Here is a 23,949-nt window from a genome sequence, read left to right as displayed (position 1 = left end):
AATATATTTTAGGGGTTTCATATAAATAAACTAATGAAACTGAAAATCATTTTAAGACAAAAGAATACTTACATTTCATGTCATAAAACAACCTTTACCATCTTGTGACATGCTTAATTCCGCAGGCAAGAAAATTCTTAGCCAGAGGAGTTTAGGATGTCATTTTTTTTAAAGGTTTTTTTTTTGTTTGTTTATTTATTTGACAGACAGAGATCACAAGTAGGCAGAGAGGCAGGCAGAGAGAGAGGAAGGGAAGCAGTCTCCCTGCCAAGCAGAGAGCTGGATGTGGGGCTTGATCCCAGGACCCTGAGACCCTGGGATCATGACCTGAGCCAAAGGCAGAGGCTTTAACCCACAGAGCCACCCAGGCATCCTTAGAATGTCATTTTTATTATATTTAATATTTTAACTTTTATTGAAGACCAGGAAACTTGGGATGCACTTCCCATTATTAGAGCTAGTATTAACTGAGTACTTTGTGTAGGTCAGCAACTGTTCTAATTGTTTTATACACATTAAATATATATATATAAGTAAATCCTCCTTATAACCATGAGACTGATGTCAGTTATCTTCCCTCTAATTTTACAAATAAGGAAACTTATACACATAGAAATTAGAACTTGTCCAGGTGAATTTGTAGATGAATTTGTTACTAGCAATTTGCCAAATGATTTTATGTCTCTTACTGTTTGCATTTATATACCATAGGACAAAATTACCCATACTCTGTGTGGAAAAAAAAAAAAAGCCTACAGCCTTTCAGTGATAGTTAGATGAGAAATGTCTCTAAAGGTTTTCACATTTCTACATGTATTTTGAGAATGCATCCCTGAATTTTTAGCCCCAGAGCTACCAGTTCAGAATTTCCTGTATATACTTTAAGTTTACCAAAGGTACAGTTTCTTTGCAGCTGAAAGTCTCTTTTAAGACCTCTTGTTTCTCATTGATAAATCCTTTCTGATCAGACTTATGGATGGGCCAGAAGCCATCTCTGTTTATCTTTAGGATATTTGTCACAGGAAAAAAAAAAAAGGATATTTGTCACAGGATGGGAAGGTGGAGGTTGGGGGGGTGGTGTGCCCCTCAGATATCATAGCTGGGATCTCAGGGTCTTATTATCTTCTGCTTATTTGTGCTTATTGGGAAATCTGTCTCTCTTCCCCCTCCCTTGTACATAAGTCTGTGAATCCATTGTGGGCAAATTGTCTTCTTTGCTTTTTATTCCTTACTGCTTTAGCACTGACTATGATATTTTAGACACATGAATGTGCTTGGGTTGAAATTTCATTTATTTTACCATTAGTAAACAGTTGAATCACAGAAAAAATCCAGACTATTATTAAGTTTAACCAGATTTTTGGTTTTAAAGCATTTGGCATAGAGATTGTTTTAGTTATAGAGAATAAATTGACAAAACTAAAAATATTTAAGCAGCTTTTATTTAAAAATCAATGAGTCAAAAAGTAAACATTGAATTATATATCCCAGTCTTTTCTTGGTGCCTTAAATAGCTAAGGGACCTTGTGGTCCCCCATGTGTCGAGAGCTGCCAGGTTCTTGAATTTACAAAAGAAATAGAAGGACGTGTCCCTGTTCTGAAGGGCTTGCTGTCTTGTTGAAAGACAAGACATGCATCAGTAAAACACTAGAGACCCAGTATAATAAAGTGCTGAAATTGTGGGGGGCGGGGAGAGAAGTTGGCTTCATAGAGGAGGAGTGCCCAGTTCAGGCCACAGTAGGAGAACTGCAGGAAGCCAGTGGGCATGAATTACACCCTGAAGGGATTGGATTAGGAAAAAAAAAAGAAAAAAGGAAACTAGCAACATGCATTGTATGCTCATTATATCCTAAAAGCTATGTTAGGCCATGTTTTATCTTACATTGGTCTCATTATAGTCTTATAAAGGGTATCTACAAATCCATGTTTCTCAAGTGAGGAAACCAGAACTTGGGTAATATTATCAAGTATTGTCTTACTGGTTTCAAATATTATCAAATATAGTCTATATTGCACAACTTCTTTTTTTAGAGCTCTCTTTCTGTTTTCATACTTCATTTTTAAAGAACTACACCAAATTCACCATGATTGAAGACAATAAGGAAAATAAAGACCATTCCTTAGAAAGAGGGAGAGCAACCCTCATTTTTTCCTTGAAGAATGAAGTTGGTGGACTCATAAAAGCCCTGAAAATTTTCCAGGTAAGCACTTTCCATGGTTTTTGCATAATCATCTTCTCAAATGAGTCTCTAAAATTATATTTAAAATATAAATTACTGTAAATTCTTTGGAGATGGATGGAAGAAATTTCTTAAGCACTTAAGTTTATAAAATATTGCTCAATTCTAACAAATGGGCAAGGGATACAAACCATTTACAGAAAAGAAGACACAAATGGGAGGAAGGATTCACTTCACAGATTTCTGAGAAGCAGATTTTGATTTTGTTTTAATTAAATAGAATATTAAATTTTAATATTATTTAATGACATTGGTAATATATTCCATGGTATTTTTAATAGAGCAAAATAACAAAGATTCCAAAATTATAGTGTTCCCTACTGTCAAAGCTTCAATGCACTTGGAACTTAAAAACACCTTTGTTGCAAGAGTAAATTGGCATAATGTGTAGGGAAACAATATGTATTAGGAACCTTAAGATGTTCACGTAGTTTGACCCAGTTATTCCACTTCCATAAATCCATCTTTTAATTTTTTTTTTTGAGAGAAACATGCATGCATGAGCTGGGGAGGTGTGCAGTGAGGGGAGAGAATCTTAAGCAGGCTCCACGCTCAGTGCTCAACGTGAAGCCTTATGCAGGGCTTGAGCTCATGACCCCGAGATCATGACCTGAGACAAAATCAAGAGCTGGAGGCTTACCTAAATGAGCTACCCAGGTGCACCCCTGCCCCGATAAATCCATCCTAAGAAAACAGGGTATCTACAAATCCATGTGTTTACAAGTGAGGAAACCAGAACTTGGTTAATGTTATCAAGTATTGTCTTACTGGTTTCAAATTTGGATTAATTGTCTTTGGGGTGTTGAGTTGTATCAGTTCTTTCTATACACTGGATACTACTCTTTATATATCCGGCATTTGCAAGTATCATCTCCCATTCAGTAAGTTGCCTTTCAGGTTTATTGGTTGTTTCCTTTGCTGTGCAGAAACTTTTTATTTTAATGTTGTCCCGACAGTTTTCCCAACATCCCTGATACTCTTTTTTCTTGTTGGTTCATGCTCCTAATAATTCTTACTTCATCTCCATCTTTGCATCTACAGTTCTTCCTGTTTGGAATCCTCCTTCTACCCTTCTGTCTTCCTACTCTATCTGTTCTTTAAGACTCATCTCAGTTCCTGTCTGCTTCATGAAAATGTCTACTTTCTCTGGCTCATAATGCTTTTTCCCAGAACATCTTCTGCACCTAAATACTTACTACTTGTGTTTTCTTTTAGCCTTTCCTGTGGTAGCCAACTAGATGATAAACTCCTTGTTTGACGTGCTTTTCTTTGTATACTTCACAGTTCTTACCTGGCTACTTAGGTGTTCACCAAGTTAATCCAAATTGAACTGGTTAGTATTGGAAATCAGCTATTCTCATCTCATTTTTTTAGATGTTGAGTAATGGGTTCTTATTTTTCATTATTATGCCACCGGTGCTGGTCCTCAGCTATCCAAGTTGGTAAGAGAAGATATCCTCCTCCCACAGGTTTGCACATATGGCACCCAGTTTGGGCTGGCATGGGAAGAGAGCAGAAGAAGTAATCTGCTTCAGCTGGTTACTAAGTTTGTAGCTTAAGAGATTTGAGGTATTAAAGACACTGTTCAAGCTGTTCGTCTAATTTTTTTTTTTTTTTAATTTGACAGACAGAGATCACAAGCAGGCAGAGAGGCAGGCAGAGAGAGAGAGAGAGAGAGGAGGGAGCAGGCTCCCTGCTGAGCAGAGAGCCTGATGCGGGACTCGATCCCAGGACCCTGAGATCATGACCTGAGCCGAAGGCAGCGGCTTAACCCACTGAGCCACCCAGGCGCCCCTGTTCGTCTAATTTTATTAAGTGCATATTCACAAAGAATCTTTCCTTTCTAAAGGACTAACAATAATATCATTTTTTGAAAACACTTTCATTTGTGATCAATTTTTGAAAGTTTCTTTTTATCTAAGAGAATTGACATTTTGATTTGAGATTGTTCAGTTCTGACAATTGAGGGCCTTCTAGTAGGTGTTATTTTATTAGTTTCTGGAGGGTGTGATAAATTTTTCAAACTTTTTTGAACAGTAATAATATTTAGGGGGAGTTATTTTGCTGTTGGCAGGATTAAAAACACCATTTTTCGGGGCGCCTGGGTGGCTCAGTGGGTTAAGCCGCTGCCTTCGGCGCAGGTCATGATCTCAGAGTCCTGGGATCGAGTCCCGCATCGGGCTCTCTGCTCAGCGGAGAGCCTGCTTCCCTCTCTCTCTCTCTCTCTGCCTGCCTCTCCGTCTACTTGTGATTTCTCTCTGTCAAATTAATAAATAAAATCTTTAAAAAAAAATAAAAACACCATTTTTCTCTTTTGACTATGATGGCAAGTGTGGAATTGATTTTTAGTGGCAGTGAAAGTAATGAGCTCAGCGACTGTTACCACTTGAGGCTGTCATATGTGTCTTTACTCTCTGCCTTACTCAGGAGAAGCATGTGAACCTGTTACATATCGAGTCTCGGAAATCAAAGAGAAGAAACTCAGAATTTGAGATTTTTGTGGACTGTGATATCAACAGAGAACAGTTGAATGACATTTTTCATCTGTTGAAGTCCCATACTAACGTTCTCTCTGTGAATCCACCAGATAATTTTACTGTGAAGGAAGATGGTAAGTTTGAAAAGTGAAAATCCCACTCAGAAGATTAAGTACATAAAGTATGTCCAATCTTATATTTATCTTGAAGGCATGAACATAAAAATAAAACACTGTCTCTTCAAATTCCTTAGTTTGGTACTGAAGGGAGCCCAAGATGTAATTGCTCAAAATACTATAAAACACTTATGAAGTAACATTTTATCAAGTGTGAGAGAAGTGAAAGGGAAACACTGGGTATCAGAAAGAATTCAGAATGGTTGGAAATTGATTAAGTTTTATCAGTTTCCAAATCATCAAGTGTTTCTTAGTTTCACAAACCTTTAATTTACAATTCCTGAGCACTTAGAAATTCCCACAGGGCTTACTTAGCATCTGGCAGATATGAAGTGAATATTCAAATTTGTTGAGAATATTGACAGTTGCTCACAACTATGATGTGAATACACTCTTTTTTTTTTTTTTAGGATTTTATTTATTTATTTGACAGACAGAGATCACAAGTAGGCAGAGAGGCAGGCAGAGAGGGAGAGAGAGGAGGAAGCAGGCTCCCTGCTGAGCAGAGAGCCCTATGTGGGGCTCGATCCCAGGACCCTGGGATCATGACCTGAGCCGAAGGCAGAGGCTTTAACCCACTGAGCCAACCAGGCGCCCCGTGAATACACTCTTTAGACAGTCCTCCCTTTCCCCACTCCCACCAAAAGCAAGTGAAAAGCAACAAAGCCTCCTAAAGTTTCAGGTGGCTAAGAACTTCTGTTGTGGAAAAATCCTTGGGACAAAAGATAAAAGGATAATTGAACCACGTTTTGTATATAGTATATAATTTAGAATAATCCCTTAGAACATGCACAGTACTGGGGTGTAATCAGGGCTGATACTCATTTGTTATGTATTTGTATGGCTGTGTAAGTTATTAAAATAATAATATGCTTCTATTCATGAGTGCCAGATAGCTGTTTCCCCGAGTCCCTTGCACACCCCGCCATGCCTGAAGGCTGTGTGCTCCAGATGCTACCCTCCATGTCCCGGGCCCACTACAAATAACCAAAGGGTTAACAGCTGGTGGGGCAGGAGCCTAGGACTCTGCTCCTGTCTATTTTGAGTGACTTGTGCGCCTGTGGTATTTCTGGTTAAATCTACTTGACTATCACTTTTGTGTATGTTAAAAAGAGCATTAGGCTGGAACAAGGTGAATTGAATTCTAGTCCTCTCTCTTCCAACAGAGATGAGTTACCTTGGATAAACTACCTCTCTGAGCTTTAATTATCCCATCTGTAAAATGAGGAGTTTTCTAGGGGCTAAATGGTTCAGTTGATATTTAGGGAATACTGATTTATGTCAGTTATTTCTACAGAAGAAACAGGGATACAAACATATAGCCCTTCCCCTAGAGTCCTTCCCGATCTTTCCTATAAGACAGATATAAGCAGATCAGTGTCAGAGAATCAGAGCCCTAGGGACAGAGAATTAGCTCCACCTACAGGGTTGGGGAAGGTTCATTTGATTTGGGTCTTGAAGGAGGAAAAGGATATTCTTAGGAAAATAGAAGGGTGGGGGCGGGGGGTGGGGGTGGGTGTGGGGGGGGGGGAGAGAAGGAGAACAGCAGGTGCAAATGCCCAGAGTTACAGGAGGGCTTGTATCTCAAGGGAAGGTGAGGGGGTGAGGGATCAAAGTGACAAAGGCATCAGAGATCTCTAAAAGCCTTTGCATCAATGAAAAGAAACATTCAAAATTCTCATTGAATTAGCACCTCATTCTGCTTTTTTGAAAAGGATAGTTAATATGTAGCTTATACATTTTTTTTGATACTTTAGTTCTATTATTGAAGTATAGCATTTCTCCAATGCTTAGGAAATCAAGGCTCAAAAATTTCTTTGAACTAAAAATTTTGAATGAATTTTACTTATTAGAAAAAGGGCAATTTACTTATGTAAATTTTACCTCAAAGTACAAGCTACAATAAAAAAAATTCATCCAAATGTACTTATGACTTTCTTAATTTCTTCTTTCTTATTGCCTTCAGATCATCTCTTCAACTGTTAGTGGTTTTGTATTTTGCAGGTATGGAAACTGTTCCTTGGTTTCCAAAGAAGGTTTCTGACCTGGACCATTGTGCCAACAGAGTTCTGATGTATGGATCTGAACTGGATGCCGATCATCCTGTAAATATTTTTAATAAATATTTCCATGAAAATAATTTAAAGCAAACTAAAAATTAGGGGAAATTCTTTTCTTTTTTTTGGGAGAACATGCTTATTCCAGAATAAATGGGATCTGGGTGGTTTTTTTTTGTTTGTTTTTTGTTTTTAAGATCCCATTCATCCATTTGACAGACAGAGATCACAAGTAGGCAGAGAGGGAGGCAGGCAGAGAGAGGGAAGGGGAGCAGGCCCCCAGTTGAGCAGAGAGCCTGATGTGGGGCTCAATCCCAGGACCCTGGGATCATGACCTGAGCTGAAGGCAGAGGCTTATCCCACTGAGTCACCCAGGCGCCGCAAATGGGATCTGGTTTTAATCTGGATTTTGGGAAGTGCCCGTAGTTTTCCACATTGGTGGAATCCCAACAAATGTCTGAAGAGCATCTAAATTCATTAGCTCTGAAACACCTGTCCCATGTATGGCATTCCTATTAATAAGAGCTTCTCTGTAATAGAATTCTCAAGAATTCTGCTAAAATGAAGACAGTATCTGCAGCAGTTTTTGTTTAAGTGGGTATGGATTATTGGAAATGGGGAGGGGGGCAGGTAAGGATAAGGGAGAAATACTTACTACTAGGTGTCCGGCAGGACTGATTTATTAGGCAGTTGATGAACTGGGAAGTTGTTTCTTTGGAAAATTATACGAGACATAGTACAGGCATGAGTTGGAGAATTAGCAAGCCCAGAGCATTAGGGTTGCCTATGGAGTCGTAGGGTTCTGGGAAGGTCGAGAAAAAAAAAGAGTGCCATTTTGGAGTTGTATGCAGCGGGTCTTTGATCTGCCACTTAGTAGATCTGTTCATTGGCTGCATATTGCCTTAGAGAGCCCTCAGCTGATCTACCCTTTTTTCTATAATATCGCGTTAAGCAATTTATTAATTGTAATTGTATTTGCCCTCAAAGCATTTGCAGTCTAGTTGGAAAATAAAGCACACATCTATAAATAAGCATGTGATTAAATTGTGAAAAGTCCTAAGTGGAATGAACAGATTGCTTTGAGGTGTATATAAGAAGGCAAACACTTCTAGTTGAAGAGTTCAGAGAAAGGCAACATTTTAACACAGTCTTAAAAGAGTTTGGCAGGAAAGAGATGGGGAGAAAGGACAGTTCATTGTAACATGAGCAAAGGTTCAGAGGTAAGAAAATCCAGAGCATGTTTATGGAGAGGTGGCTAAATAATTTTTTCTGATCTACTACCAAGTGCTACTGATTTTTACCTCCTAAATATTGCTTAAATTTGTTCCTTATTTATGCCTACTATCATACATTTAACTGATCCCTTGCCCTCCAACTCACCACCTCAAACCCATTCTCCTCATAGTCACTAGAATGATCTAAAACTTCAGTATGAGCATTATCCCTTTTCTGCCTAAAACTCACCAACCATACCTAGGTACCCACCTAAGAAAATTGAAAGCATATGTTCATACAAAAACATGTACACAAATTTTCATAGCAGCTTAATTCATAGTAACAAAAAAGTAGTAACAACCCAAATGTCCATCCACTGATAAGCAGATCAGTAAATTGTGGTAAGTCCATAAAATGGAATATTAGTGATCATAAATTAACACAAAATACGGATACATGCATGCTACAACAGGGAGGAACCTTGAAAACTGTGATAATAGAAGAAGCTGGTCACAAAAGACCATGTGTTTATGATTCCTTTTATATGAAATATCCAGAATACCCAAATTCATAGGAACAAAAAGTAGATTAATGGTTGCCAGGGGCTGGAGATGAAGGGAAGTAGTGGGGAGTCTGTGCATGAGTGTGATGTTTCTTCTGCGGATAAACTGAAATTATAGTGGAAGTGGTTGCTCAACACTGTGACTGTACTAAAATCATGACACTGTACACTTTAAAATTTTATGGTGTGTGAATTATATATCAATAAAGCTGTGTTTTTTTTTGAAAAATCACCAATGGCTTCCCATCACCCAAGGACTGAAATCCAAGCTGTTTCAGACCCTGACTAGCAGACCTCAAACTAGTCTACGCCAGGCTCCACCTCCTTCTCCAAGCTCCAGCTCCCATTTCCTCAGTCCCAGTTTCCTGGTTGTCACTGCTGCACTGACACGGATGCTATCCTTTCTGTCCTTTCCCACCTAGCTGTCCCCGCTCCTTTTCTGAGACTTAGCTTGGGAGTCACTGTTGGGAAACCCTTCCTGACCACCCCCTACTTACTTTTCTGGATTAGGAGTTTCTCTTTTGAGTTCAGTGGCATTTTGGGCATATCTCTATTAAGGCAGTTAGCATATTGTTTCATAACAATTGGTTGATGTAAACTCCCTGAAGACCCAGGTTGTGCTTTGTTCCTGTTTGTTTCTCTGGATTTTAGCACAAGGCCAGGTGCATAGGAGGGGCTTGTAAATCTGTGTTAAAGAAAAATAATTCTCTCTTTAGAGAGAGATAATTCAGGGGTCTTCCCCTTTTTTCCTGTTTTGCATTATTGGCTGTTTTCTCCTGGGCTTTGCTTTTTTTTTTTTTTTTTTTTTAAGATTTTACTTATTTATTTGACAGACAGAGATTACAAGTAGTCAGAGAGGCAGGCAGAGAGAGAGAGGAGGAAGCAGGCTCCCTGCTGAGTAGAGAACCCAATGCAGAGCTCCAATCCCAGGACCCCGGGATCATGACCTGAGCCTAAGGCAGAGGCTTTAACCCACTGATCCACCCAGCCACTCCCTGGGCTTTGCTTTTTGAAGTCTTATTTTTTCTGTTTGGTTTTTAAAAAAATATTTTCTAGGTATAAATTCTAATGTTACTATTTTATCTTTTTATTATTATTGTTTGCTTTAGCAAATATGAATATGTTTGCATTTTGTGATGAAATCTAAGGCTAGATTTAGTTGTCATGACTCCATGTATTATTAGTTACCATTTTATTATGAATTATGATTACAGGAAAATATAGCTGAAGATGTCAAATGATTAAGAAAAAAAATCTCATATTTGGAAAAGAGTTGTGTGTTTAACTAGGATGATGCTTTTCTTATTCCTCAAACCATTTTATTTTTGTAGCCACTATAAGATTTTTGTATCTTTGTATCTATAGTATCTTTTATTTAGTAGCCATTATAGTATTAAGCTTTCATATAACATTGCCTTTTTTATTAACTTATTTTATTGAAATTTGATTAGTTAACATTTAGTGTATCATTAGTTTCAGATGTTCAGAGTTCAGTAATTCATCGGTTGCATATAACACCCAGTGATCATTACATCACATGCCCTCCTTAATGCTTATTACCCACTTATCCCATCCCCCTCACCCATAAGATTGCCTTTAAAATAAAAATAATCATACATTTCTAAACAGTGCTTGCTCAAAATTACAATTATGTAGTCCTTTAATATCGTAACTTGAGTAATAATGAAAAGTTCCCTAAATATCATTTGTCAACATTTTAAAATATGGATATTTTTAAACTTTTCTTTAATTATCAGGGCTTCAAAGACAATGTTTACCGTAAAAGACGGAAATATTTTGCAGACTTGGCTATGAACTATAAACAGTAAGTATATTATAAAAATAACTTACTCAATTTTGAAAATGAATAGAGTAGACTATGCTATTCATTTTGAAAATGAACAGAGTAGACTATGCTCATTTAACAAATAAAAGATAAATACTATTTTTTACTGAATGCTAATTCAAAATAACTCTGTATGTCTCACTAGTGGAGACCCCATTCCCAAAGTTGAATTCACTGAAGAGGAGATTAAGACCTGGGGAACTGTGTTCCGAGAGCTCAACAAACTTTACCCAACCCATGCCTGCAGAGAGTATCTCAAAAACTTACCTTTGCTTTCTAAATATTGTGGATACCGGGAAGATAATATCCCCCAATTGGAAGATGTCTCAAACTTTTTAAAAGGTAATATGCTTAATTTTTTGTAAGAGGTATGTTGAGCTCTGTTGTGATCATGACAGAATTTTTAATAGAGGAATAAAAAGTTCAAGTGTATGGGAGGTCAGAATTTTCCTTACTGTGTCCTGGAGTATTGGACCCAGTATTGGGCATCTCATTTGAAGAGGGACAATTATAATCTAGAGTGAATGTGGAGAAGTGAGCAGAATTATAAGGGGCTTGGAAAATATATAAGTAAAGTTTGAAGGACTCTTAGGATGCTTCACCTGGAGATATAGGGGACATGATAGCTTTATTTAAATACTAGCTGATCATCTTATGTAATAGAGGGAATACTATGTGACCCTAAAGTAAATGACAGTTGGATAGAAACTACAAGCTTTTAACTCAAAATGGAGAGGACCTTGTTAAATGAGCCATTTGAAAATGGAACAGGCTCATGAGATTTCTGCACCCCTGGAGGTTTTCATGCAAAAGTTCTACACCCACTTGTCAGGGATGTGGTAGAGAACACTCAGGCTCCTTGGAGAAGACTGGAGTAAATGGTCTCCAAAGCTCCTTTCCACCCTAAGACCCCATCTTTCTCCCAAGGAAGAAGATGTGCTAATAGAAGCATCAACAAAGAAGCATCAACAGTTTTTTTCCTTTTAGTTCTTCCTGCTTATTTGGTTCAGGCTTCCTTATTTTTTCTAGCTAGTACAGGAAGTAAAATGATCAGTGATCTCCAGGGTTTACAATATATAAGAAAAATAAATATCCCCCTTGATCTCAGCAGACTAGAACCTTAGGGAACAAATAGAAGTTATGTTTTTCATGTTTATTTCCATCATGGTCTGAAATTTCTATCTTTGAATTTCTTACATAGACCATCATAAATACCTACATATCTGTTTGACTCCATTATTCTTGTTAGTCAACCACTATGCACAAAACTAAGAAAAACTAAGCAGGAAAAATGCACTATTGTTTTATAAGAGAAGAACTCCTATAAATGGTTCCTATAAAGAGTAGATTTTTTAAAAAAGTGATTAGGATGACAGAGAACCAACACACATGACCTCACATATGGGTCTGACAAAGATGGGCAAGCATATGCTGTAGAAGTTATCACGTTAAATTTGCTTGAGATTTGGAGGAAGTATTTTGCTAGGGATAGAAAATGGAAAGCTGTTCACTTGGGGTCTGGAGCGTGAGCTGGCTGCTGAACAGGTTGCTAAAGGTGTTTCAGGGGAAATTGTCAAAGAGGGAAACCCAAACCTAAATGATTGTTCAAACAAAACATTGGTTAGAAAGCGCTCTTCACACTATCAAATTTGGTGGCCCCTAGATGCATGTGGTTGTTTAAATAATTCACGTTAGGGTAAATCAAAATGTTAGTTTCCTAGCCCCAGTAGCCACATTTCAAGTGCTTAATAACCCCGTGTGGTTAGTGGCTACCTTACTGAGTAGCCTAGCTGTAGAGCATTTCCATTATTGTGGAGAGTTCTGTTGGACTATGAAATCCACCCATCAGAGTGGGGAAATCCAAGTACAAAAGGAACTGGGTGGAAGTGGAAGAGCAGAGGGCCAGGGTTTGAAATGAATGACAGGCGTTGAACTTATCCCCTGAGTCACTGCTGCCCTATTGGCTGGCCCCTTCTATGGAGGGCAAGCAGCCATAGCTGTTGGGAATCGAAGTGCAACATCCAATTTAGATAAAATATACTTTGCAAGAGAAAGTACTGGCTAAAAGTGGTATAGCTTAAAAAGTGGTTCTGATCTAAATTAATAGATCTTGTTGTTGTTGATGTTTTTGTTTTTTTTATTTTTTTGGTTTTTAAATTGTTTTTTTTTTGAAGGAAGTAAGATTGTCTAGGAGATATCCTAAATCCTTTAGGGAGAGAGTGAGGTATAATATAAGGAGACCTGGGCTCTCATTCTACCCTTATCATTTACGGTGTGACTTTGGGCACATTATCGACTCTCTGAGCCTCAGTTTAATAGTTGTCACAATGAGGAGAGTAAACTTCATCTCAAATTGTAAACATGAAAGTAGATATAATATGTAAGGTCTAATGCATTGCCTAACCCACCGTAAGCACTTGAAAATTATTACTTCTGCATAGTACACACAGGTACGTTTAGTTTCCATCTTTTCCCATAAAATGCTACCGGGTACCACTGGCAGAATTAAAATGTTGCAGAAAATGGTCTGTTGAGGTGAAGATTTTCTTCATTTTCTCTTTTACTTTGCAGAGCGCACTGGTTTTTCCATCCGTCCCGTGGCTGGTTACCTGTCACCAAGAGATTTCTTATCAGGTTTAGCCTTCCGGGTTTTCCACTGCACACAGTACGTGAGACACAGTTCTGACCCTCTCTATACCCCAGAGCCGTGAGTACTTCTGTTTAGTATTCATTCATCAAATAGTTATTTGTTGTGATGGTACCTCCTTCAGGAGTCTGGTGTGACAATTAAATGAATGAACACGTGTAAAAAATTTGGAACAGTGCCTGGCACATAATACACGCTCCATGGTCTATGTATGTTAGCCGTTATCATTACTATTTTTAATTGACAGCCTGTTACCTGTTAGGTGCCCAATGCTAGCGTAAGCATAGGGAGTATAAAAAAATCAGACAAAAGTTTCTGCCTTCATAGAATTTATATTCCAGTGGGAATAGAGATAATAAACAAGTAAATATATATAAATATAATAAATATATAATATATGTAAATTTATATCTGTATAAATATATATATATATATTTTTAAAGATTTTATTTATTGGGGCGCCTGGGTGGTTCAGTGGGTTAAAGCCTCTGCTTTCGGCTCAGTTCATGATCCCAGGGTACTGGGATCGAGCCCTGCATCGGGCTCTCTGCTCAGCAGGGAGTCTGCTTCCCCCTCTCTCTGCCTGCCTCTCTGCCTACTTGTGCTCTCTGTCAAATAAATAAATAAAAATATTTATTTAAAAAAAAGATTTTATTTATTTATTTGACAGAGATCACAAGTAGGCAGAGAGGCAGGCGGCGGGGGGGTGAAGTGGCGGGGGGAGCAGGCTCCTTGCTGATCAGAGAGCTGGATGCGGGGCTCAATCCCAGATCCCTGAGTTCCTGACCTGAGCCGAAAGCAGAGGCTTTAACCCACTGAGCCACCCAGGCGCCCCTGTAAATATATATATTTAATATCACCAATCAATGGTAATAAGTGCCACTGAGAAAAGTAAAGCAGAGAAAGGGGAATGTGGTGGATGTGTGGAGGGTTTCAATTTTGAAAAGTGTGATCAGACAAGGACTCACTAAGAAGGTGACATTTGAGCAGAGACCTGATTTGGTTGGGGTGTGGGACAGACATATCTATGGGTATCTTGTTTGTAAGTGGTCTAAGTTTTGAACCGAAATAGTTTCTTCAGTAAATTACTAGTGTCTTTCGTGGTCCACTTGTAGAGTAATACCACTTGAATCAAAGTAAGATCAGATTTTGGTTTGATTGAATTGTTGACCGTGGTTTATATGTGACATGAGCATCACAGAGTGACGAACTTTTACCTCTTTTTCAGAGATACTTGCCATGAGCTCTTAGGTCATGTCCCCCTTTTGGCTGAACCTAGTTTTGCTCAGTTCTCCCAAGAAATTGGCCTGGCTTCCCTTGGAGCTTCAGAGGAGTCTGTTCAAAAACTCGCAACGGTATAAAGTGGAAAATAGCTGTAGAGATCAGTAATTCTTATCAGGTTTGGGATGGGAGTGTCAATTTAAAAGGACATATTTAAGGTGACTGTTAGACAGTTTATCTTTGCTCATATTTAATTTAATTTAAATAATTTCAATAGCAGTAAAGGAGGATGTGAAATTTTAAGATTCATCAAAAGGAGACATGGGCTTTAAAAAAAAGGCAGAGAAACACTGGAATTCAATCATGTTTATTGTTTGTAGATCTTTTTTTAGTAAAAATGATGAGTCCTCTGAAAATGAAGCTTAAGATGCTTTTGAGCCTCTGTCCTGGAAATACAAAGATGAGTAAGATCTGGTTCCTGCCTTCAAGGAATTTATGTACAACTTAAGGAGACAGTCATTTTGGAATGGGATAAACTCTACAGAGAAATTCAGGAAGAGTGTTCTGGGAGGGCAAAGAATGGCTTGGGGAAGGTTTCATGGAAGAGGAATGTCGGGACTAGCCTAGGGAAGGTGGGTCATGTTTTCACCTGCCAAGAAAGGAAGGAAGAGGATCTTAGGATACCGGCACCCAAGGAAAGACAAGGAGGTGCAGGGTGTATCTGGGGAAATGACAAGAAGCTGGAACAGAGTGTGATAGGGTGGGGGATGTAGTATGAAAAAGGCTGGATGATTAGAACAGTGCTTCTCAAATTGTGGTTTGGGGACCCCCTGGTGTTCCTGAAACCCTTGCACAGGGTCCTTGAGTGAAATATACACTCAGGGTGCAAAGTGGATTTCAATATAAGAGCTAGAGTTCATTGATATGGTTTCAGATTCCACACTGCAGCTGAACTCTAAGAAATTAGCACTTGTTGAGTTTTGATGTAGTGTCAAAGAATATCCACAGTTATCTGAGAAGACTATTAGAATCCATAACCTTCTTCCAACTGCTTACCTGTGTGAGGCTGAGTTTTCTTCATAGCCTTTAACTAAAACAACATAGGGCAACAGGTTAAATATAGAAGCAGATATGAGAATCCATCTTGTTTTTCTAGCCAGACATTAAATAACATCTAGACAGACATTTAAAAAGATAGGGAACAATGTAAAACAATGCTTCTTTCCTGACCCTTTTTAAAATGTTGTGCAAAACCCCTGGGGATAAAAATATATGTTTATAAAAAATAAAAAATTTAAATAAAAAAAATGTTGTGCAATAGAGTTACTTTGTGTTAGATTGGTATGTCATCATAAAATGGTTTATTACATTTTAAAATTAATTAGTAGACATGTAAATGTTTTCAGTTTTAACTTTTACTCTAATAAATTTAGTGAGCTGTAATCCACATAAACAAAAGGTCCTTTGGGTCCTGAGTAATTTTTAAGAATATGCAAGAGTCCTGGGAGCAGCAGTTTGAGAAGTGCTGGTTTAGAATGAGGCCAGGTTGTAGGAATACTTGGGAACCAGTCTGGGGATCTTGAACTTCTTTCCAGGGCACTGTGGGTCAGTGACTAATAGTTGCTGTTTGTTTTAAATTGAGTTATTCAGGCTGTGAAAGTAATATCAATGTCCTTTTGCAGTGCTACTTTTTCACTGTGGAGTTTGGTCTCTGTAAGCAAGACGGGCAGCTGCGAGTCTTTGGTGCGGGGTTACTTTCTTCTATCAGTGAACTTAAGGTAAAAGCCATAAATCTTTCCACATAGCCATGTTCACGTACTATAATTGATATGACCGGAAAGAGTTTTTGGACTTGAACAAGTGCATACTATGGAAAATACTTGGGGTGGCAGTAAAGACAATTTTCTCTATTTTCGAGGTTTATACAGATACCCTATTTTTCTTTTTTCACTTGTATGTGGAATTTTTTAAAAAAAAGACCTTATTTATTTATTTGACAGAGAGAAAGTGAGAGCAGGAACACAAGGAGGGGTAGTAGGAGAGGGAGAAGCCAGCCTCCTGCCAAGCAGGGAGGCTGACACAGAACTTGATCCCAGGACCCCAGGATCATGACCTGAGCTGAAGGCAGATGCTTAATGACTGAGGCACCCAGGCACCCCCTTATATGTGGAATTTAATTACTTAATTTCTTTCTCTCTTTTTTGAGGATAGTTGACATTATAGACATGTTATTTTATTTGAAGGTTTATTTATTTATTTTGGAGAAAGAAAGTACATAAGCTGGGGGAAGGGCAGAGGGAGAGAGAGAATTCCCAATGCAGACTCCCTGCTGAGTGCAGAACCTTATGCAGGACTTGATCCCAGGACCCTGAGATCATGACCCGAGCCAAAGCCAAGAGCCGGCCACTTAACCCACTGAGCCACCCAGGTGTCCCAACGACATATCTTTTTTTTTTTTTTTTTTTAATATTTTAAAGCTTTTGCTTACAAAATTTTGCTATTCCCTCACCATTTTTAGTGTGCTAGCTGTAACTTCTCTTAAATTCTATGGAATTCTTTGAGAATTATTATTTACCCAATAAAGGAATGATCTTATGTTTGCTGAGTGATGGGTTGTGTGTGAAATACCATCCGTGGTACTTCTTGCTCTCAGGAGTCTACCACCTGATGGCGGGTGCAAGTCACGTACAGAAATAACTAGCGCAGGCTAGGAAGTTGGCGTCATAATGCAGGAATATACATGAAGATCGTCGGGTGCCTCTTACCTGGAAAAAGTGTTAGAACAAAGTCATGGAGATGATCTTGGGGTGTTTATGGGGAATAGCAAGCCATTTGTTTTGTTGGAGTATATTGTGGGTCAAATAATGACTTAGGAAATAAGTTTGGAATTGTAGGTTGGGTCCTTACATCAGTGCCCTCAGCGGTGTGCTGATTCTAGTGGTTATGTCTGGGATGTCATCCATGAAGTAAGACAGTATTCTTTTATTCGCTGACTCTCTGTCTCCTAGCATTCACTTTCTGGACATGCTAAAGTAAAGCCCTTTGATCCCAAGATTACCTGCAAACAGGAGTGTCTCATCACAACTTTTCAGGATGTCTACTTTGTATCTGAAAGCTTTGAAGATGCAAAGGAGAAGATGAGGTAAGGTATATCTTCCCCATGGCTTCACTCTCCTCTGCAAAAGATAGGTCCAGTGATGGTAACAAATCACAGAAGTAAGCAGCTGGATAGTTAGAAGCCTATGAGGTAACGTCTGCCCCTGACATAGCTCCCTTTCACAAACAAATATTTAGAGTATGTTGTTTATGGTGATGTTTGGTGATTAAATATATGAATCGGATACATTGAGAAACTGGTTTCTTCCCATCAGAGTTCATAATCTATTAGGAAAAATAAACTATATGCAAATTACTATGTCACAGCATAGAAAGCCTTAGAGAGATACAGAAGAAACTTTGTTTTCCATTTTATTCAGGAGCAATTTATTCTAGATGGGGGAACAGGGAAGGCTTAATGGCATCTGAGAAAGCACTTGAAGGATAAATAGGATTTAGATATGCTAAGTTTTAGGCTAAGGGAGGGTATGAAACAAGTAAGGGAGGTGGAAAAATAAGAGTGTGGTGCAATGAAGCTATGCTTTAACTCTTTTTAAAAAAGATTTTATTTATTTATTTGACAGAGAGACAGCAAGAGAGGGAACACAAGCAGAGGGAGTGGGAGAGGGAGAAACAAGCTTCCGCTGAGCAGGGAGTCTGATGTGGGGCTCGATCTCAGGACCCTGGGATCATGACCTGAGCTGAAAACAGACACTGAAGGACTGAGCTACCCAGGCGTCCCATGCTTTAACCACTTTAAAAATAAAACGATTTTATCTATCTATCTATCTATCTATCTATCAATCATCTATCTATCTATTTATAGAGTACAAGTCAGAGGAGGAGGAAGGGAGAGGGAGAGAGAGAATCTCAAGCAAACTCTGCAGTGAGCAAGGAGACAGACATGGGGCTTGATCTCACTACCCTGAGATCATGACCTGAGCCAAAATGAAGACTCAGATGCTCAAACAACTGAGCCACCCAGGCGCCCCACTATGCTTTAACTATTAATCAGCTATGTGTGTTGTTAAGAAAGAAAGACTCTGGAGACAGAGAAACTACTCAGGAGATTTTTGTAATACTTCAGGTGAAAATAAGATCCTGGGCCCTGAAAGACGTAGTAAGAAAGGAAGGACCAGAGAAGCAGAATCAACAAAATATTTGGTGGAAGGTGTCTCAGGTCATATTATGAGATCATTGTGGGACAGATGGGGATTGAAGACATGGTCCTTGTCTTCCAGACATTTTCTGATACCTGGGGAGTTGGGCCAGGCCCAGAACCAAATAACAATACCAGCAGGGCTTCCTCTAGCTTATATGGTCCCTTTGCACAGACTCGAAGAAGTGGTCCCTCCTGGGTAGACCAGGTAGATTGCAAACTGCTTTTCAGCACTTACTCATGTACAGTTGTCCTCAGCTGTGTTCCTAGGGGTCCTGAACACAATTGTTCTTGGGGGTGCCAAATGAGAGTTTCAAATGTTGACTTGATGAAGAGGGCAGGACTTGAATCCATGAAGAAAGGGTAGAAGTTAGGTCATTTGAGAGAAAGCTAGAGGAAAACATTCTGAACAGAAAGAATGTCCATGTGCAGGAGGCAGGACTGCTCTTGGCCTGTGTGTGTGTGTGTGTGTGTGTGTGTGTGCGTGCGCGCACGCGTGCGTGTGTGTGCGGGTATGCTGGTGTGTGGGTGTAGTTAGATAAATCACAGCTGAGGGGTGTTACTAGGTGGTCAAGTGTGCCATTGTCTCCTGATCAAGCAACTATAGTTGGTCTCCTTACTGTAGCCAAGAAATGTGTAAAGTAATAAATCATTAATAAAGTCACCTACAGGATCTTTTCCTAGCAATGCAGGTGTAGATGTGTCTATGACAACTTTAGGTTTCCTATATGTGTAGGATTCCAGGGGATCTCTGCATGTGCTGTGTAGGGAAGCAGGTCAGATGGGTTGTGTGAACAACTGATGAAGATTCATCTGTCACCTAGGGTGTGCAGTAGGTTTGCTGTTGCTCATTCAGTTTTCATCCTCTGCTTCCTGGAAATTGATTGCCTCTTATTTGATTTCTTAAATAGAGAATTTACCAAAACAATTAAGCGTCCATTTGGAGTGAAGTACAATCCATACACACGGAGTGTTCAGATCTTGAAAGACACCAAGAGCATAACCAGCGCCATGAACGAGCTGCAGCATGATCTTGATGTCGTCAGTGATGCCCTTGCGAAGGTCAGCAGACAGCCGATCAGCTGATCCTGAGAAGGTCTGAGCACCAATTCTGAGGCCTGTGGGCCAGCTCCTGCTTTTCTTGAAGACCTGCTTGTGGAGGGACAGCAGCCAAACGATATTCTCCACTCCTATTCCTTAATCAGTTCTTTGAAAATTCGCCCCTGAATACTCTATTCCACTACCTATTATGGTTGGAGGGTAACAGCTTTAGTGAAATATGATTCGTATACGTTATAATTCACTGACCCCTTGTTTTTTTATAGAGAATTTTTTTCACCCCAGAGAGATCTCATACCAGTTTGATTCTCTTTTCCCTAATCCTTCTTGAATAAAATGACCTTTACGATCACTTAAAATACCTGGAAGGGTATTATGGACCTGACCCATACTGCTACCTAAGATCCTCTTACTTCCAAAGTATCTTACTTATCTTTGGCTTTGTGCCAACCTTGATCACATTCACAGCCCTAAATTTAATAGGAGACCAGCTTTTTCCACTTCTAGTGTGGGCAGGAGTATAGAGGTCTTTGTATGTGAAGCCTACCTTGTAAAGAGGAAGTAGTCTAGTTTCCATGTGTGGTATCTTGTAGGGAAGTGTGAGTAGCTAAATCTGGAAAGGTTGGTTGGGGTATAATCATCAAGCCCAGGCTAATAATTTGGGACTTTATTTGGTAGGGAACTAGGGAGTCCCTTCCCAAGTGACCATCCTCCTTGAGTGAGACCCTTTGCTTTCTAAGGCACTGCATGATGCTGGTTTTGTTTTAGATGATCTCTTATACTCATGGGGCCAAGGGGAACTTCGGGGTACCATACAAGGCCCTATACTTACACATGCAGAGTATTGTGATGGGATTTGTCCTCAGGTTAGCAGGAGATGTCATTGTCAAATGGAGAGTTCAAACTGAGACAGATGAAAGAAACGCAAAGTTAAGGTTGGGAAAGCAACACTGAGCACTTCATTTCCAAGGTATAGGTGAGGTCATAAATATGGAGGCAAGGTATAGGGGGTAGAGGGTGGGGAAATGGGTGAGGAAATGGGACATAAGAAAAGTGAAGAAGACCATTTTAGGTCTGACACCCAAAATGTAAGGGTGGCAAGGACTGGTTTGTATGTGCTGTTAGGTATGTAGGACAGGGAATGGGCCTGTTAGAAGAGGATGAAGCTGGACTTGTGAATATGTGCTGTGTCTTTTCCATTTGCCCCTTTTCTCCTCCCCACCTTTCCCTCCGGTTTCTGTCTTTGGCCCTCTTCTCTCTCTGCCATCTCTTTATGAGAAATGGCATCCACATCTCTGACTTCAATTCTTTTTTTTTTTTTTTTTCTTTAAGATCTATTTATTTATTTTAGAAGGTGGCAAGGGACAGAGGGAGAGAGAGTCCTAAGCAGACTCTGCACTGAGTGTGGAGCCTGATATAGGACTTGATCTCACAACCCTGAGATCAGGACCTGATCCAAAACCAAGAGTTGGATGCTCAACCTGCACCACCCAAGTTCCCCCATGACTTCAATTCTTGTTTTCTGTGACTTCCATATTTGCATTTCTAACCTTGACATCTTTCTTGAATTTTTGCATCTTAAGTCCAGCTGCCTGCTGGATATTTTCCATCTAGATATACTATAAATCAGGCCAATGTTGTACAACTTCTTATAGTACCATTTACATAGAATGAAATGGGTTAGTACAACATGGTAGCCCTGACAAGTATCTCAAACTCAAAAGGTTAAAAAAATCCACAAAGAAAAACCTTAGAATCATCTGAATATGACACCCCATCAGCTTCCTCTCCCAGTGATGTAATTTCTGTTAATAATATATTAAGGGTCATATTTTCCACCAAGATTTCATTCTTAATCAGCTACTTAAAAAACTGTGTCTTTACTCTCCCCCCATGAATAGTCAAATTGTATAGCATTTAACATATTTTATTTCAACAGAGCTCTAGATCTTTTAATCATTTTTAGACCTCAAATTATAAAAAACTTTATCATACAATGAAATAGAATTGGGAAGAGTAATTCATGCTATTTCAGATTTATACATATAATTTTATTTAAGTATAACTATTAATACACCTTTGATAGCAATTGATCTAAGTTAGCTAATCTAAAATCATTTGAAATACTGATCCGCTAGTTTTTTAGTTGGTGTATCTGGTTGCAAAGAAATCTATTGTAAGAAAACCATGATAGATAACAGTTAACAGCAATTTATAGATACTATATCTGGTTATTTTCATACAACTTTGATCATAGATATTGAATTTTAAAATTATGGTGTTTAAAACCACTCTATAACTAAAGCACACTAAAATGAATGTTAAAGCACAATCATTATTATTCATAACTTCAGGATAATGGAAATATTTAATGATTGATTTCAGTTCTTCTAACCTCTGGATATGTGATAATTGGTAAATCAGGAGTCCTGAGAGTTTTCATGCGTTTTAAAAATATATCTTCAAAGCACCTAAGAATATATTAATATTTACTCCAATATGAGAACAGAATTGAGCCAAAAGTTTGGTTTATAATTCTTTTTTTTTTTTTTTTTTTAAAGATTTTATTTGTTTATTTGACAGAGAGAAATCACAAGTAGATGGAGAGGCAGGCAGAGAGAGAGAGAGGAAAGCAGGCTCTCTGCTGAGCAGAGAGCCCGATGCGGGACTCGATCCCAGGACTCTGAGATCATGACCTGAGCCGAAGGCAGCGGCTTAACCCACTGAGCCACCCAGGCGCCCCGGTTTATAATTCTTAATCAGTGACTTCTTACTTAAGGACTTAGATGGTATTTTCCTGACTTTTTGAAGAAAGTTCCAAAAGCTGATTGCCAGAATGCCTGTGTTTCTTAATCTGCCTGTTTTGTCAGAGTTGTTAATAGTAATGACACACCAGAATGTATACAATTATACCTAGTTTTTAAGTTGGCTTTCAAACTGAAAAAGGAAAAAAATCCTGGAGTTCTTTAAAAGCACACATAATGGAGTTCACATATTAATTTCTAGGAAATGAATAAAGATGCTATGGTCCATTTCAATCTAGTCTTTATTTTACTATGTAATATCCTTTTATGATTTGTAAGTTTGTTATTTAACTGGTTAGTTAAATGGACACAGTTTTACTAGTTAGTAAATGGACAAATTTACTAGTTAGTAAATGGACAAAAAATTCACATTCTTTTTTTTTTTTTTCTTTAAAAATTTTATTTATTTGAGAGAAAGCACAAACAGGGGAAGGGGCAGAGGGAGAGGAAGAAGCAGACTCCTGTCTGAGCAGGGAACGCATGGTAGGACTTGATCCCAGGACTCTGGGATGATGACCTGAGCTGAAGGCAGCCACTTAACTGACTGAGCCAACTCAGGCTCCCCAAAATTTGTGTTTCTTTTTCTTTCTTTTCTTTTCTTTTCTTTCTTTCTTCCTTCCTTCCTTTCTTTCTTTTTTTAAAAAAGATTATTGATTTGTTTATTACACACACACACACACACGCACACACACACACACAGAGGTTGCACAGCAGGGACAGCAGCAGGAGGCAGAGGAAGAAGCAGGTTTACCCCAAGCAGGGAGCCCGATGTGGGGCTCAATCCCAGGACCCAGGGGTCATGACCTGAGCTGAAGGCAGATGGTTAATGACTGAGCCACCCAGGCACCCCCCAAATTCATGTTCTTAAGAAGCATTTTTTTTTTTTTTTGGTCAAACATAAGTTAAAAATTGATTTATGGGGCACCTGGGTGACTTAATTGGTTAAGCATTCGACTCTTGATTTCAGCTCGGGTCATGATCTCAGGCTTGTGAGAGCAAACCTCCGGTGGAGCATGGAGTCTGCTTATGATTCCCAGCTCTCCCCACCCTGCCCCCTGGCCCTGACCCCTGGCTCTCTCTTCCTTTCTCTCTCTCTCTCTCTCTCTCTCAAAAACAAACCAAACCAAAACAAACCCCAAAACAAAAATCAAACCTGGTTTAAATATATATTAGCAATTTCATAAGTTTAAGAAATCTATAACATTCTTACATTTCTTTTTTTTTTTTAAGGTTTTAAAAATTTGACACAGAGATAGAGAGTACAAATAGGCAGAGCAGCAGGCAGAGGGAAAGGGAGAAGGAGGCTCTCTGCTGAGCAGGGAGCACGATATGGGGCTCGATCCCAGGACCTTGAGATCATGATTTGAGCCGAAGGCAGACACTTAACTGA

The 23,949-nt window shown here is 38.9% G+C and overlaps 1 protein-coding gene across 1 annotated transcript; it reads left to right on the top strand.

Moving 5' to 3' along the window:
* The first annotated feature begins 2,070 nt into the window (after positions 1–2,070).
* TPH1 (tryptophan hydroxylase 1) lies at positions 2,071–22,289 on the top strand. Its single transcript, XM_059137688.1, has 10 exons — positions 2,071–2,201; positions 4,668–4,851; positions 6,898–6,998; positions 10,485–10,552; positions 10,719–10,915; positions 13,145–13,280; positions 14,449–14,575; positions 16,124–16,219; positions 17,450–17,583; positions 19,608–22,289. The coding sequence occupies exons 1-10, from the start codon at positions 2,085–2,087 to the stop codon at positions 19,780–19,782; spliced, it is 1,335 nt and encodes a 444-aa protein (XP_058993671.1). The 5' UTR covers positions 2,071–2,084; the 3' UTR covers positions 19,783–22,289.
* The last annotated feature ends 1,660 nt before the right edge of the window (positions 22,290–23,949 follow it).

The sequence above is a fragment of the Mustela lutreola genome, chromosome 1 (genome assembly GCF_030435805.1).
Source record: "Mustela lutreola isolate mMusLut2 chromosome 1, mMusLut2.pri, whole genome shotgun sequence".
Taxonomy (NCBI): domain Eukaryota; kingdom Metazoa; phylum Chordata; class Mammalia; order Carnivora; family Mustelidae; genus Mustela; species Mustela lutreola.
Note: the sequence above shows the minus strand (reverse complement) of the source record. Positions and strands in the feature narration are given on the sequence as shown.